This window comes from Pelecanus crispus, chromosome 1 (assembly GCF_030463565.1).
Source record: "Pelecanus crispus isolate bPelCri1 chromosome 1, bPelCri1.pri, whole genome shotgun sequence".
In the NCBI taxonomy this organism is placed as follows: Eukaryota; Metazoa; Chordata; class Aves; order Pelecaniformes; family Pelecanidae; genus Pelecanus; species Pelecanus crispus.
The window spans coordinates 3,289,298-3,304,309 of NC_134643.1; the positions used below are offsets into that span (position 1 = coordinate 3,289,298).

At 47.5% G+C, this 15,012-nt stretch overlaps 1 protein-coding gene across 1 annotated transcript in view; it reads left to right on the forward strand.

Moving 5' to 3' along the window:
• The first annotated feature begins 976 nt into the window (after positions 1-976).
• The window catches only part of PLXNA4 (plexin A4), a 427,136-nt gene continuing 413,100 nt past the window's right edge, over positions 977-15,012 (forward strand). The window contains exon 1 of the mRNA XM_075727571.1: positions 977-2,152. Coding sequence (XP_075583686.1) covers positions 977-2,152 — 1,176 coding nt within the window. The remainder of the gene's footprint in view (positions 2,153-15,012) is intronic.

Here is a 15,012-nt window from a genome sequence, read left to right on the forward strand (position 1 = left end):
TTTTCCCATTTCATGGGTCTTCAGACTTTATTACTGTTCATAGTTAGTCAACGCCTTTCTCCTCAGTCCTCTGAGATGCCCAGGGGAACTGTATCTTTTAGACAGCGTTTTCTTGGCTGTGCAGTGGGTGGAGAGCGGTCATGTGGTGAGAGCCCAGCGGAGGGAGGAGACCTGGTGCTGTGTGTGCTCCGTGCTTGGCTGCATGCTCTTTGTAGATGTGGCTGTGAAGGCTGGCACACCACAACTCATACGTCTGTACTCCAAGCTGGACCGGCATGAGGCAGCTTTGATCTGGAAGCCACAGAAAGCCTGTTCAAACAGGCCCATTCTGGACCGAGGTCTCCCTGAAAGGATGTTAATGTCAGACTAGATCTGGCTTCTTCCTGGCAAACTTCAAGGGTTGCAAAAGAGCTCAGCATCCATCTGGACCTCTCCCTGGAGGCAGGTCCCTGACCTTCTCAGGCTTCAGTCCCTCATCCAGAAGAGCAGGATAATAATCCTTCTCCTGTCCTGTCTTCTTAGATAGCAAACATGCAATTGGGTCAAAGTTGGCAGTGCAAACAGCAATACTGCTTGATGTTTCTACCATTAGCCTTCTGCACTGCTCTAGCTTCCAGTGAATTTTTGTGCTGCACCATGGGGCACGTGTGTGTGTAATGGAGAGTAAAAGGGTGCTGGTTTATTATTCTGCTATGTGATTTCTGCTCTTTCTACCAGCATCCTTTCTTTCAGAGCGCTCCCTTTGTGCTGGTTTTAAGTAGAGAGCTCAGAGACGAGAAAGGGAGGATTAGCAATTAAATACGCTCTGATGATGGCATGGTTGTGAAGGAGGGAGGAGGAAGGAATACTCCATAGTAATGTAATTTTGTTTTCTTTTCTCTTCGCTTGTAGGACAAAATCTGCCAGGGAATTGGTGTTTTGAAGACTCTTACAGCTTTTAATCCTCGTTCCCTTGGGAATACAAACTTTTCTAATCATGTCACCGGCCATGTGGAAATGGACTTGCCTGGTTTCTCACCTCCTGCTGTCCACCACAGTGTCGCCTCTTGGTAAGCAGCCACTCCATCCAAAGAGGCCCTTCATCACTTTCACTGGAGACCAAGCAGAGGGAAACTTCAACCACTTGGTGGTTGATGAAAGAACTGGGCACATCTACTTGGGAGCTGTCAACAGGATCTACAAACTCTCCAGTGACCTAAAGGTCCTGGTGACCCACCAGACTGGTCCTGATGAAGATAATCCCAAGTGTTATCCTCCCAGGATAGTCCAAACCTGCAATGAACCCTTGACGCCCACTAACAACATAAACAAAATGCTCCTCATAGACTACAAGGAGAATCGATTGATAGCCTGTGGGAGTCTTTACCAGGGCATCTGCAAGCTTTTGAGGCTGGATGACCTCTTCAAGCTGGGAGAGCCCTTCCACAAGAAGGAGCATTATCTCTCTGGGGTGAATGAGAGTGGCTCTGTTTTTGGAGTCATTGTTTCTTACAGCAACATGGATGACAAGCTGTTCATTGCCACTGCTGTGGATGGCAAACCTGAGTATTTCCCCACTATTTCCAGCAGAAAGCTCACCAAGAACTCTGAGGCAGATGGGATGTTTGCATATGTCTTTCATGATGAGTTTGTGGCCTCTATGATCAAGATCCCCTCAGACACCTTTACCATCATCCCTGACTTTGATATCTACTACATCTATGGCTTCAGCAGCGGTAACTTTGTCTATTTCCTGACTCTGCAGCCTGAGATGATCTCACCACCTGGCTCCACCACGAAGGAGCAGGTTTATACCTCCAAGCTGGTCCGGCTTTGTAAGGAGGACACAGCGTTTAACTCCTATGTTGAGGTGCCCATTGGCTGTGAGAAGAACGGGGTGGAGTACCGGTTGCTCCAGGCAGCCTACTTGTCTAAGGCTGGAGCCATCTTAGCGAGGTCTTTGGGTGTTGGCCCTGAGGATGATATCCTCTTCACAGTCTTCTCCAAGGGGCAGAAAAGGAAGATGAAGTCCTTGGATGAGTCCGCTCTTTGCATCTTTGTCCTGAAAAAGATCAACGATCGCATCAAAGACAGACTGCAGTCCTGCTACAGGGGAGAGGGGACGTTAGATCTGGCCTGGCTCAAAGTCAAGGACATTCCCTGTAGCAGTGCGGTAAGTGAAGCCCCTAAGCACCCAACCTTAACCTCCTCGTGTGCTCACAGGTCTTAGAGCATGGCTCAATGATTGGAGCAGGGACCGAGGAACTGAGACTGCCTCATCCCAGTCCTGGCTCTGCCTCCAGCTCACCACCACCTAATTTAACCAGTTCATGCCTCAGTTTGCTCATGGACAAGCTGAGGAAGGTATCACTTTCTGACCTACTCAGGCATGCTATGTTTGCTGATGAACTAAGTCAAGGGGCCTTGAAATCTTTAAGGACGAATTTGCCTGTTGTAGTTACTTCTCTGTGCAATTCGCTAGGGGCGAAATCACGTTTCCTTGTGCAGTCTTGGCTCAAACCTAAACCAAAACAAGACCTAGATAATGTCAATGGCTTGTCTTGGTTTCTGTGTCTGCTGGTGTAATTTTATTACCCTGGGCTGAAGTCAGAGCAGGATTTGTTCAGGGAGCTTTGTGAAGCCAGGGCTTTGTTTCTTCTAGGGTTGTGAAGCACTGGTCATTAACCATTAAAGTCCCTTGTCTTCCAGTTTCCAGCCAGCCCTGCCTTGCCTCTGCACTGAAAAATTAAGGCCTGGCTGCAGATCAAGGATTAAATGCTGCAAGATTTAAGGGCAGGACTGGGGAAGAGGCTGGTCTACCTGACCTACAAATTGTCTTAGATTATTCTGTTGGTTTACTAAAGTGTCATTGCAGAAATCTACGTCAGCCCTGCCAGCATACGGCTGGCTTTGGTACCATGCACAGAAATCAGCATTAGAGCCAGCACTGCACCCAGGCTGCTGTAATACCCACTTCTCTGGGCTTTGATTTCCTTCCTTAATTAGGTCTTTCAAGTGGGAGGCAAGTTCAAGTCTGAGCAAAGGGAATATGGAGAAAAACCAGAGTGCTTTCCTGCCCCATAATCTCAAGGCAGTCAGGGCTCAGGATGTGGGATTGGTCCGGTTTTCCTTTGTACTCAAGCCTCCTTTGCTGGGGGATCCCTGCTGTTGTTCCTTTGCTGGACAAGGATGGACCAAGAGGAACGCAGACAGAAATTTCATTGCAGGGAGTCTGGTCCTGCCTTACTCTGCCCTTGTTCCCCTTTACACCAGCGCCCTCAGCATCATTGCTTGACCTTGCACTGCTTTCATGCTCCCACACTGAACATGTGGAGGGACAAGACCTTCATTTTAGTTGGGATCTCTACACCTGTAAAGCTCCCTATGGACTATTGCACAGGGAGAAAGGTTGTGCCCAAATATAGCTTTGATTTTTTTGTTTAGCCTTAAGGCCTCTGCACATTCAAAGAGCTGCCTTTAGATTTAAGCTGGGAGCTTCCCACTGGAGTTTCTTTCCTGGACTGTTAAGCCTCTCCATGCATTTGCAAATCTGCTCTGCTTGTGCTCCATACTAACATTTGCAATAGAGGACCTTTCACATCAGGAGGTTTGAAACCCCTCAGTCACCTGGTTTCTGTGGCTTTAGACAGGAGCAAAAAGGCCAACAGCTTTCTTGTGTCTCTTGGGGTGAGTGCTGGACCAAGAAGAGTGATATATCAGACCAAATTTGGAGGGGCAGGACTCCAGAGGTTGGGGAGAGGACAAGGAGCCAGGGACTGGGTGAGACAGTGGGAAAAACTGTTAGACCATATTTGTGACTGCATTTCTTCACTGTGAATCAGAGATGCTAATGTTTCCCAGCTGGAGAAAGAGCCTGGAGATCCTTGAAGAAAAAACAGGAGTCTGAAAATTGTAACTAAGTGGGCTGTCCTCTCCTTAAATGAGTCTACTTAGAGCTGCTGGCAAGCCCTGTCTGAGATCAGCTGTGCTGCCCGGGGGAAGAGGTATTAGTGATTTGGCTGCTGTAAGGGTTGCAGAGTCCAGCCACTAAGCCTGGAAAATATTTGATGGTTGGTGAAGTATTTTGGAGCCTGGATATATGTTTGTGAGGGCCTCGTCTCCTTTGCTGATGTCCTGCTTGCCAGCCATCCACCAGCACTGCTGCTCTGCCTCTTAGCACATGTATTTGAAGCAGCTCTAAAACCAATTACAAAGCCATCAGTGAGACTTTCCCTGTTTTTTTGTGGATGTCAAGTATTTCTCTGCTGGTGCACATAGAGGCTTAACCTGCCTGCGATCAAGGCTGGACCTGAACTTCAGCTCTGCTGCCCTGCTTTAAGCAGCCGAAATCCTGCATGTGAACGGATACAGCTCATGTGCCTGGCATCAAGTAGATGGGTAGAGATGAGCTGTGGGAAACCCTCACCGAGCATTGCAGACAAACACTGTTAATAGACATATTCCAGCCCTTCTTTGTGGTATTAACTGTAGGACCATGGATTATGGAGCTGGGCTCACCGCACTGTCCTCACATCTTGGTGCATGGTCAGGTCTGGCTTTTGGTAACAAATACTTTTTCTAATAGGGTGATAACTGACTCAAAGGGGATCCACATGTTAGGATGCTTCTGTTCCTGCCTTGGTGTAATGCTTGCTCAAGGCCAGTTCAGGGCAAGAGAATTCTCTTGGGGACCATTCCCAGCACAGCTCTGCTAACCTGCAATATACACACAAGTTATTACAGGGATGTGGGGGTACAGTGCACTTGGCTGGGGTAGTACAGTGCAGAGTCTGCAGCTTCTCTGGTCAGGCAGCTCTTTTGGTGCAGCTGGAGCTGGGAAAGTTGAGGTCAGGTAGGACCTGGCAGCAAGCTGGGCTCGATGCAGTGTCTCATGGTCAACATGCAGTGGGAGGCACTGGGTCTCCAGATGTCCTGCAGGGTTGGATGTCCTGGAGACTTGCCCTGGTCTGGTTTGCAAACCCAAAGTGAAGGCAAAGGACTGAGACACAACTGCGTAATGAGCCTGTGCTTCTCTCGTGCCAACCGCGTGTGCATGTTGCAGATGTGCAGTGTGACAGAAGAATTTCAAGAATGGGAAATATAAAAGATGAGAGATGAATGGAAGATTCTCTGTGTTCATTCCTCCCTTGTCTCTGTGTTATAGCTGTCCTCCTATTAATCTTCAGCATAAATCAGGAAAAAGTGTTGGATTTTTATGTCTGAGCAGTTGATTTGAAAATTGGCAATGTTCACTCAGGTGATGAACAGTTCCAGGTAATACCTCTCTGGTTTTCCTCTCTGCAAATACAGGATAATCGCTTACATTTAAACAGCACACTTGACCCCAAATGCTTAGAAATTCATATAATCAGAGAAAAATGAGGTTGGGAAAAAAGCGTGTCTTATGAGGTCATCTGATTTGCCCTTCTGCCCTACTTATAACATTTCTGACAGATGTTTGTCTCATCTGTTCTTAACCTCCAGGAATGGAGATTCCTCTCTCTCCCTACATGATCTGTCTTTGCTGCTAGGAAGCTTTCCCTCATGTCTAATCTAAATCTCCTTTCCTGATACTGAAGCCATTCCTACTTATATAGCCACAGAGAGCACCTTCATCCCCTTTGGCTATCTAGCAAGGCATTGTGTGCCACCAAACCATGACCACTTTTATGGTGCAGCCTGGTGCATCAATGTATGGAGCACAGAGAGCAAGGCTGGGTGTTGGCAGAAGGAAGGGCTATTCTGGAGGAAACAAAAGGCTTCTTAAAACAGAAAACAGTCTTCATGTTGGATAAAAAAGGCTGTGGTTTAAATACGCTTCGTAAACTTTGTAATTAACTCTTGATATAGTTGGGAAATGCTGGATTTGGTGAAGGTTTTTTGTGGTGTTTTGTTTTTTTTTTAAAGGCAGTTTGGGAGAAGGATGGGCCATTTTGGTACAGGACTTGATCATTGGGGGATTTGTTGATTTTCAGTATTTTCAGTAATACGGAATAGGGTTAACAATAGGTGCATTTTGAAGCCCAGTGACAATTGCACTACTGGGATGCTCCACAGTGGAGTCAGGGGAGCCTTCCCCTCTGCCTTGGGGAGCAGGCAAGTGAACTGTTGTGTGGGACATGCGAGCATGGATGAAGAAAAGGAAGGTATTGGAGACTGACCCCAAAGCAGCGTGAAGGTGCCGGGGCCTGCTGGGGAGATGTGAGAGGAACAGGGGTCCTTGCTGGAGCCTTGGCTTGCAATGAAGTCCCAAACATGGTGTGTTGTTGGCAAATGGTCCCAGCTGTCAACTTTGGAGCTGGTTGCAACCCAAGGCTGTGATCCCGGGAGATCCTGGTCTCCTCATCAGCTGGATCTGCCTCACAGCATCACCTGCCACTCTGCAGCCTAACAGACTCCAGTCCCTGAAATGAAAAGGTGTCACATCCATCGCTGTAGCTTTTACCGGATACACAGCGCAAATATCTGTCCAAGATAATCAAAGTGTCTGTCCCCAACTATCGCCTGACTTCTGCTTTTTGCTGGTATTTTCTTTTCCTTTTGGCAGGAAATGGAGTTTGACTGTTTAAATTACTGTATTCAATCTCTTCCTGTTTTTCATGGCAGTGCTGTCACTTGGGGGAGAAAAGAAATGTTTTCAAAGCTGGCCAGCCAACAAAAGGCCTTGTGTAAAGAGTGGGGCAATATTTTTCCAACACTTTGCTAACAGAGGGCAGGTGAGGTGGGTGTTTGGGACCCAAGTCATTGTCTGATGAGTGACTTGGCTATAAAGGCTTCCTGTGCTTCTGATGCTTCAAGGTGCACCTAAGTCAGTAACTCCCTAAAACATCTTTGTGGTTACCAGTGCTTAGATCCCTGAGAGTCCTGCATCTCTTCCATACATCTGTTCCTCAAGTGGACTCTGCTCTCCTATTCCCTCTGCTTTCCCTGCGTCCCCCCTGCCCAACCTAGATGTTTGATGCCCTCCAAGCAAGCACTGCTGTACCCATGGGGTTTAGCTGGATGTGGGAGGAGGTTGTGGAAGGCATATTTCTGATTACTCCTTCCATGGATGGCTGTCAGGCATGTCTGGATGCCAGCTGGGGCACAGGTGTTTTGCTTTGGCAGCATGAGCACCTCACCTCAAGGTGAATGCTGCTGGGCCCTTGGGACTGATCCATGAGTTCTCTTCTGCTCCATGTCACCAGGTTAGGAAGGGCCATTTCTAGCTCAGGTGGCAGAAGGGCTGTGTGTATGGTATGGGCCAGTCAATCTGACTCCTGGCAAGGCCACTGTTGGTGATGTGGTAGACACAATTTTCCTACAAACAGCCTGTTTCATGATTATCCTCTTCCTTCCAGGGCTGTGTTGGCCTGCATTTGTCATTGCTGGTGTTAACAGCACGCAGGTCTGACAGAGCACCTCTGAGACACCAAGATGAGGAGCAACATTACTGCTGTTTTACAGGAGGGTTGGCTATGGCACAGTAAAACATGACTTGCAGGGCAGTTGCAGCTCAGGGACTCCTGGTTCTTAGTGCTGTGCCCGATGTTCCTAAATGTTGCAGGAAGAGGGAATATCATCCTTGCTATTGTGTTCCTCTCTAGCATGGGGGACAGAAAAACAGGGTCATTTAGAAAGAAGGACATGGGCTGGAGCTGCTGGAAAGAAGGGGCATTTCAAGGAAAAAAATAACTTTACAAACTAAAAAGCAGGAATTGTCATCTCTAGCTGTCATTTCTCCCATCATTTTCCTTAAAAGGGAAAGGTTGGGGTGAAAGGGAGTATGAACTTTTGCTTAGCCATTGGGAAGAAGAATGTGTGGAAGGAGGTCCATGCGATACTGCTGCTTTGACACTTGGCACACACAGCCCCTGCCTTTTTCTCCCGGCTGGGTTGGCCGGTACATGAGCCTGCTGCTTTCCCAGGGGAATGACTCACAGTCACAGGAACGAGCTATCGGTTTCATTAGATGTCGTAGTGTCACTGCTTGCTAGTAGGGCTATCCTAAGCAAATCCCTGCAGGGGGTCAATGTCACTTGTGCTTGCACAATAGGGCTTTTTGTTCATCTCTACTGGATAGACCATGCACAAGAGGTTTGCCTACATGTCTTTAGCCCAAATTATACAGACTCATGTTTCTGATCCAAAGGGCTCATGGTCAGTTGAGGTCAGTTCTTGGTCAACTTTTAACAGTGCTTTCCTCTTCTTCCTCTGAAGATGCAAGCAAGAGCAGGAATCAAAAAAATGGTACAGTGCAGTCTGTGCAAAGGCAGTAGTCTCAGAAATACGGTAATGTCTCTCTGGGAATGCTCACTGGAGACTCAGAGACGGAGCAAACAGGCTTATTACTGCCAGATCTGTATTTGTATAATTGGTCACATCAGTTTTTGTTGGATGGGAGTGTGTGTGCATGTGTGCGGAGCGTGTTGTTGGAGGGACTTGCTGAGCCCAGCAACTTTGATAAGAGGTGACAAGCATCCTCTTGCTGACGCTGGGAGCTGGAGTGGATGGAGGGCTTAACTGGGGAGGCAATATGCACGAGGGGTAGGGTGCTGGCTTAGGGTTTCTGCAGCTGAGCTCTGTGATTTGCAAATCCCCCCCATGCACCTTTGCACTCCCCATTTCTCCATCTCCAGTAGGCCTGACCATCATCTCCCCTGCAAAGCTGGCTGTGCTCTGGGATGACAGACACTTCATCAGAGAGAAATGTCATATTATCTTGCTACATGAGGCAGCTCAGACGAAAGTGGAGCAGGGAGCTCTCTCCAGCGACGCGGCTGGTATTTCTCATGATTATTGTCAGTGGTGGATGTAACCAGAGATGTCTGGGGCCATGCTCCTCAGGCTAATGGAGAGCAGCTGAGTTCAAACCACCACTGCTCTGAGCAAGGTCCCGGCCCCTCTGTAACTGGAATTAGGAAAGTCTCCCTACCTCTTCCTCTGTGAGGTGACCAGCAGGCTCATTAACTAATTAGCACTAATTCATTGATTAGCATGCCTCGTGCGCCTGCTAGGGACAGGATGGTTGGGGTCTAATGGAGTTGCAGGAACGAGATCCTCCTGGCTTTTCCATCGACGTATGTGCCTATGGCCGAGAGGTGCTGGCTGAGCACTACAGGACTTCTCCAGCATCTGCATAAGCTCTTAGTTCAGCCTGGGTGTAGCTGCTGGCAACGTTCCAGTCCTCTGGACATCCTCAAAAGCCCACTGCATGTGCAGGTGGGCATGCATATGCTAACCTGGTGTGAGCTCGTTTGCAGGAGCTTCTCAGGCACCACGTGGGTTCATCTTCATTTTCTTTCTTGGTGGCGGTGCTTTCTCCCATGTGCCAGCTCTCTGCTTTCAGCCAGCAGGGATAAGGACACTTCCCTGCCTCTGTAAAGTGCTCTGCACTCCAGGCAGGAAAAAAAAAAAAAAAATCGGCTTTGGAGGCCCTGGGGGAGAGAAAAACAAAAACTCTTAAGCACCTACATCAGTGGAAGCTTGCACTTAAGGGCTGTAAACCAGGGCCTAATTGCATGGAGAGGATGGAGAGGATGATTGCATTTGAGGTATTAAGTATGCTCCTCAGTGTTAAACACCTGTCCTTGAAAGGATACTTCCAGACCCGTGTGCATGCAGAAATAATGCTGGTGGTAATTAATTACCTTCTTATCACACCCCACCCTGCAACCTGGGGGAAAAAAAAAAAGCATGCTTTGCAAACAACCTCCTTCTCAAAACCATTTATTTACTTTGCAAGCATAAAGCAAGAGGAAACCCTGTGCCTTTAAGTGGCCGGGTGCCAAACCCACGCACAGTGCTGTTCTCTCCCCGCTCCTTGCGTCTGGTTAACCCCACTCGCACAAAATGTTCATTGAGGGCAGAGCAGGGCCCAAGGCTGCTGAGTCGCTGTTGTGTCTGAGATATTTCAGGCGCAGCTCCCTCCCCCACCATCAGCCCCATCTCTGGACCACGCTGGCTCTGCCTGAGCAGCTCAGCATCTCTCAGCATCAGCCCCAGGTCCTGGTGGTCCCCCAGTAGCTGCTTCTGCAGGTGAGCAAGGTGCCAGCTTCTCCATCACTGCTTGTGCCCCTTGCCTGCGTTTCTTGCCACATGGACAATTAGATTTGTTTCTGGGAACTGATCTTTGCTGCTTCCCCTGCCAGTGACCCAGGCTGTTTTCATCTGTGGTCGAGCCCTGTGGTCACCCGCGGCTCAGCCTTACATTTCTGGAAGGCTCCATATGATCTCCTCGCGTTCTCTTCCACGCTGGGAGATCAGCTCCTTCACAAACCTGACCTCGTATTGCCTCACCAGGAGGTGCCTTGTGGGCCAATGGGAATGCTTGTGCAACGGTTTGGTTTTTTTTTTTTAAAAAAAGCAGCAAGCAAAACCCAGCCATCCTGGAAGAGCCAGAAGCAAAGTGACTCCAGCTCCCTTCGTGAGCCCGATGCTATTTAAAGCACCTCCGGACCGGGGGCAGCTGAGCGCGGGAGTTTGTACAATAACCGTTCTGTTGAGGAGGGGGTCGAGGGTATGCTGGATTCTGCATTGCTTTCTGGGCCAAATCCTGCACAGACCCTTTCTGGCTTGCCTGATGCAAGTGTAGCTGTCAGGGTGAAAAACAGTGCAGGGTTTGTCTTAGTACTTGGAGAATCAGTGAAGATGTTTAGCCTCTGGGAATGATCTGATACACATGTCTATTTATTTTATATTCCAGCACACACGTCACATTTTTTTTTATCCCCCTGAAATAAGCATGTTTCTCTATTTATCCAAACAAATGGAAATGCATGGAAACATGGGTTCCATTTATACCAGGTAGGATAATACAGAAGTTGGAAACGTCCATCCTGAAGACTGACCAGTGTGAAGATGGAGACGAGAAAGGCTGTTACACCTACAGAGCAATGTCCAAATCTCATCTGATCATATTTCTGCCCCAGACACTCCCAGCCTGGCATCTGCATGACTCTGCTAGTGTGGGATATGGTTTTTCTGTAAGTTTGCTTGAGAGGCATCTTATTAGCACTGTCCCAGTCTTTGGGTAACATGACAACACCTTTGGGACAAAAAGCAGTGTTTGCAGAGCCAGCGTGGACCTGGCTGGGTAGATATGTCCAAGTTCAGGATGGAGCTGGGGACCCGGGTGTCCTGCACACATCTACCTCTGAACCGTTCTTCTCTTCAGCTCTGCTTTGTTGCACAGATAAATGTCAGTAAGTGGATGAATGTGGTTTGCTGAAATGCAGACCTGTGTTGCATCTTTCTCCTGCAGATAACTGTAGAATAAGTAGGACCTAACATCTTCCCTGTGCCACCAGCACCCAGTTGCTTCAATTTAGGAGCTAGTAAACATTGCAGCCCCAATGTTTTCTGCTTCATGGTGCAGGTTCTAATAATATTTAAAATATTTAAAGAAATACTTGAAACGCAGGAAAGGCAAGACACCCAGATATGCATGCAGCTAAATGGTAGCACTGCAGAAAGAGAGAGACCTCTGTTTCCTCCATGCAGTATTGGAGCTGGCATAGCTGATAGAGCATGTGGGTGACATTAGATCAGTAGGAACAACATCGTATTTTCCCTGTTTCAATGTCATTACCCCGTTGTTGTCAGTGTTCCAAAATATAATAGGATTTGTTCAGCTGATTTATCCTGTAAACAAGCGATATTAGCCAGGCGCGTATTTAGACACACAGAGAGAGTGGGAGAGGTGGAGTGAGGGATCGTGCAGAAGGGAATAATAAAAATGTACTCCTCCTAATGAGGGAATGACCCAGCACTTATCAATGGGTTGGGGTTATTGGTCGGGATCCTGCGCCAAGAAACACAGGGCTGTAATTGTAATGGTGTCCCTGCTTCTGAGGGCCGGCTGCAGCCTTCCGCTTGCACAGTCCCGCTTTCAGATGCAGGAGGAGTTTGAGCTTAATGGCTTGAGTGAATTTATACTTGGCTGACACAAGTGCTCTGAATTCCTCAAGTACCGAGATCTGCACAGATAGAGGCAGCAAGCGGGAGATTTTTCTTTTCAGGGCTCGAGTGCTTTAGTTTGTTGTTTAAACTGATAACCAGGCTTCTTTAAATTCATTTTCTGTGAGATGATAGGACCAGACACAGCTCGATTCTCCCTGATACAGATGCGCAGCCCTGGAGCTCGGCACGACTCTCCGTTATTTGGTGAGCAAGCTGGGGCCTCTCGTACCCAGCTGCGCTCTCTCAATTTCCCCGTGCTGAAGAGCAACAGCACATACATGTTGTTCATTACAATACTTAGCTTACCTTCGCAGGACTGTGGTGAGGCTTAATTAATGCTTTTAAGCCGCTCTGGGATCTCCGGGTGAAGGTGTCGCTTGCATGCAAAGCAGCGCTGTTTTTTTAATTTATATAGCGCTGTTGGTGCGGGTGGCACTTTGCAGCCCAAATGATAATTTTGTCTGTGTAACAAAATAATAATTATAGTAATTGTGATTCAGTGGAGAATCTCTGGTGGTGCCGGCATAGGGGAGGCAGCTGGACTCTATCCGGCAAGGTGCTGGTGTGCGTCTCTGGAATAGGAATGAGGGGTGCCTGGCAGCTGCCAGAAATGCTCCAGAAATGCTGCTTTAACCATTCTGCTGCCAGCAAGTATTGGGAGATAATGGGCCAGGCACGTTGTCCGCAAAAGGGAGGACAGGTCAGCAACAGAAGGCTCCCGCACCCTTCAGCGTTGCATGCAACAGACAGCAAGGATTTTGTTGTGGAGAGCTTAGAGGAGCCCTGCGGTGTGGCTGCTGTGTCCATCTGGTGAAGATGGACGTGAGAGTTTGTAACTTAGGAAAGGGAATGTCTCTTAGTTAGGTGTCTCTGTTGGATGGACCTGCCTGAGAGAAACCCATGTTACAGCAAGGATGCTCAGGATTATGGGGCACAGCTGACAGAGGAGAGAGCTCCAGTCTCTTGCACCTCTTTCATCACTGCAGTTGGTATTTCCAGGAATTTGTTATGTAGAGAACCTTTGGCCAATCATGGAAATGCGACATCCTTTAGGATAAAACGCAGCAGCTGGTGAGCACTTCTTCTCTCAAAGGCGTCTTTCTGCCTATACAGAAACCCTTTTTCACCTAAGATTTTCTCTCTCTGGAACTCTTGCTTCGCATCTCCACAGCTACAGCAGCACCAGGGGAAGTCAGTGCTACTGTGTTTCAGGTGCGTAACACAGCTTTGCTGCTAGAGTATGTTCTTACAGAAGAGCTCTAGCAGCTTATTTGATCAATACTTCACTTTTCAAAAATCCCTAAATGCTTATTTACCCAATAGACCATGGCGGTTTCAAAGGCAGAGTCTCCACACTCAATAATCTCTTCTTTTTGGGGTGTGAAAAATTGTAAGTGAATTTTTTAAAGCTCATGGAAAGCACTGAGCTGAGAGCCACAGAGATCATATTCCTCTGTTTATCCTTCAGTGCCTCATGCATATGATCCTCCAGCCTCTGAGCCAGCAGAGGGAAGTTTATGGGACTGCAGAAGAACTCAGCTTCCTTTTACAGTCACATTTGCTGCTCTTCAGGTCCCATCCATCTTTCTCGTTTGTAGGTATAGTTGCCACCTGTGAGGGGATGAACCTCAGTGACCACACACCTTGGGGATCTGATTTTCATCCCAGCTACATGGCTTGGTGTGCTAATGGTGAGATTTGGAATTGAAATGTCAGAATTTTTTTGAGGAGGTGGAAATGACTTATGCAAAAGGGAGATCTGGCTGACACAGTGGCAGTGTTTGGGATGTGGGATGTGAAGGCCTCTATAAATAAGAGTGTTTGTACTATCTCAGTCTGACACTTTGCATTGCTGCTAGAGGTACTGTCCCTCTTCCCTGCCTATATCAGACCCTTGGGCTCTAACCAGGGCACCTGAAATATCACTTAAGTTACAATATCCAAACACAGAGAGTGTAAATATCCCGCTGGAAAATATTCCCAGGTATCTGAGTCTGTTCTGCACCTTGTCTTGATTATCATGACATAGCATGACTGTTTCTCCTGGCAGACGCTTGGAGGTGAAGTTGACATAGGAGCTGAGAGAGATGGTGAAGCTGGTATCAGTACACCATCTGCCAGTAAGGTGGATTCATTAACCTCCTGGTGTTTCAGGCTGGATTCTTAATTGCATCTTCACTTGTAATGGTAGGAGTGACTTCTATGCAAGTGACCAAGAAGCACGTATGTTGTTTTGCTGAGGTCAGTATTGCACACTTAATATCTATCATGTTCTTCTCTGGAGAGTCAGTCTTGGACTTTCCTTCATGGGGGCATGAACTGTTTCTCTCTGATAGTCTGGTGCTGCTTCCAGAGCAGAAATACTGCTGCTGACCAGTCCCATGCCAGTAGTAAGGCGATGTGCATAGCAAAAGTGGGAACAAGATTTTGAGAAAAGCATTTGACGTTGCTGCTCACTAGCTCTGTGTCTGTGACACAGGGTCAGCAGACCCTGAAAGCTCTGGTCTGCATCTCCAGGGTCTGTGGCTGGAAATAAGAAAAGCAAACTTACTGCCAGTAGTGCTTAAATTTTGCAATACTGTGGTCTAGAAAATTTTTAGGGATTCACTAATCAGTGTACATTATATACATCTTATAGCACACTAATCATTCAGAAAGTCGGGACTTAGAAGATGATAAATTTATAGCAGCAATTACTTCTTACTAATAATCGCCAGCTCTGCTGAGCAGAAGGCCTGAAGACTAAAGAAACCTGTTGGTCTCTGTAAGAAAGGCAGCCTCCTCTTCAGGAAATTGCGAATTTTACGACGTGGACGTACATGGTATAGACTGTTGGGGAGCCTTACGCTCAGAGTATAGAAGGCACATAAATGTAGGCATAAAAAGTCTGTACTATATTAAGATTCTGCAGCACTCTGGAAACTTGACACCAGTCCTTGAACTGATGCTTAAACTATAGACCTAAAACCCAAATGCCTGTACCAGTTCTAGTCAATTTGAATAACTTTCTCCCCTGTTCTTGCATTCCTGAATTATGTTTGAATGAAAACCTCTTAGCATAGTGGGTGCAATTTCCCTGTAATTGGTAAAGTT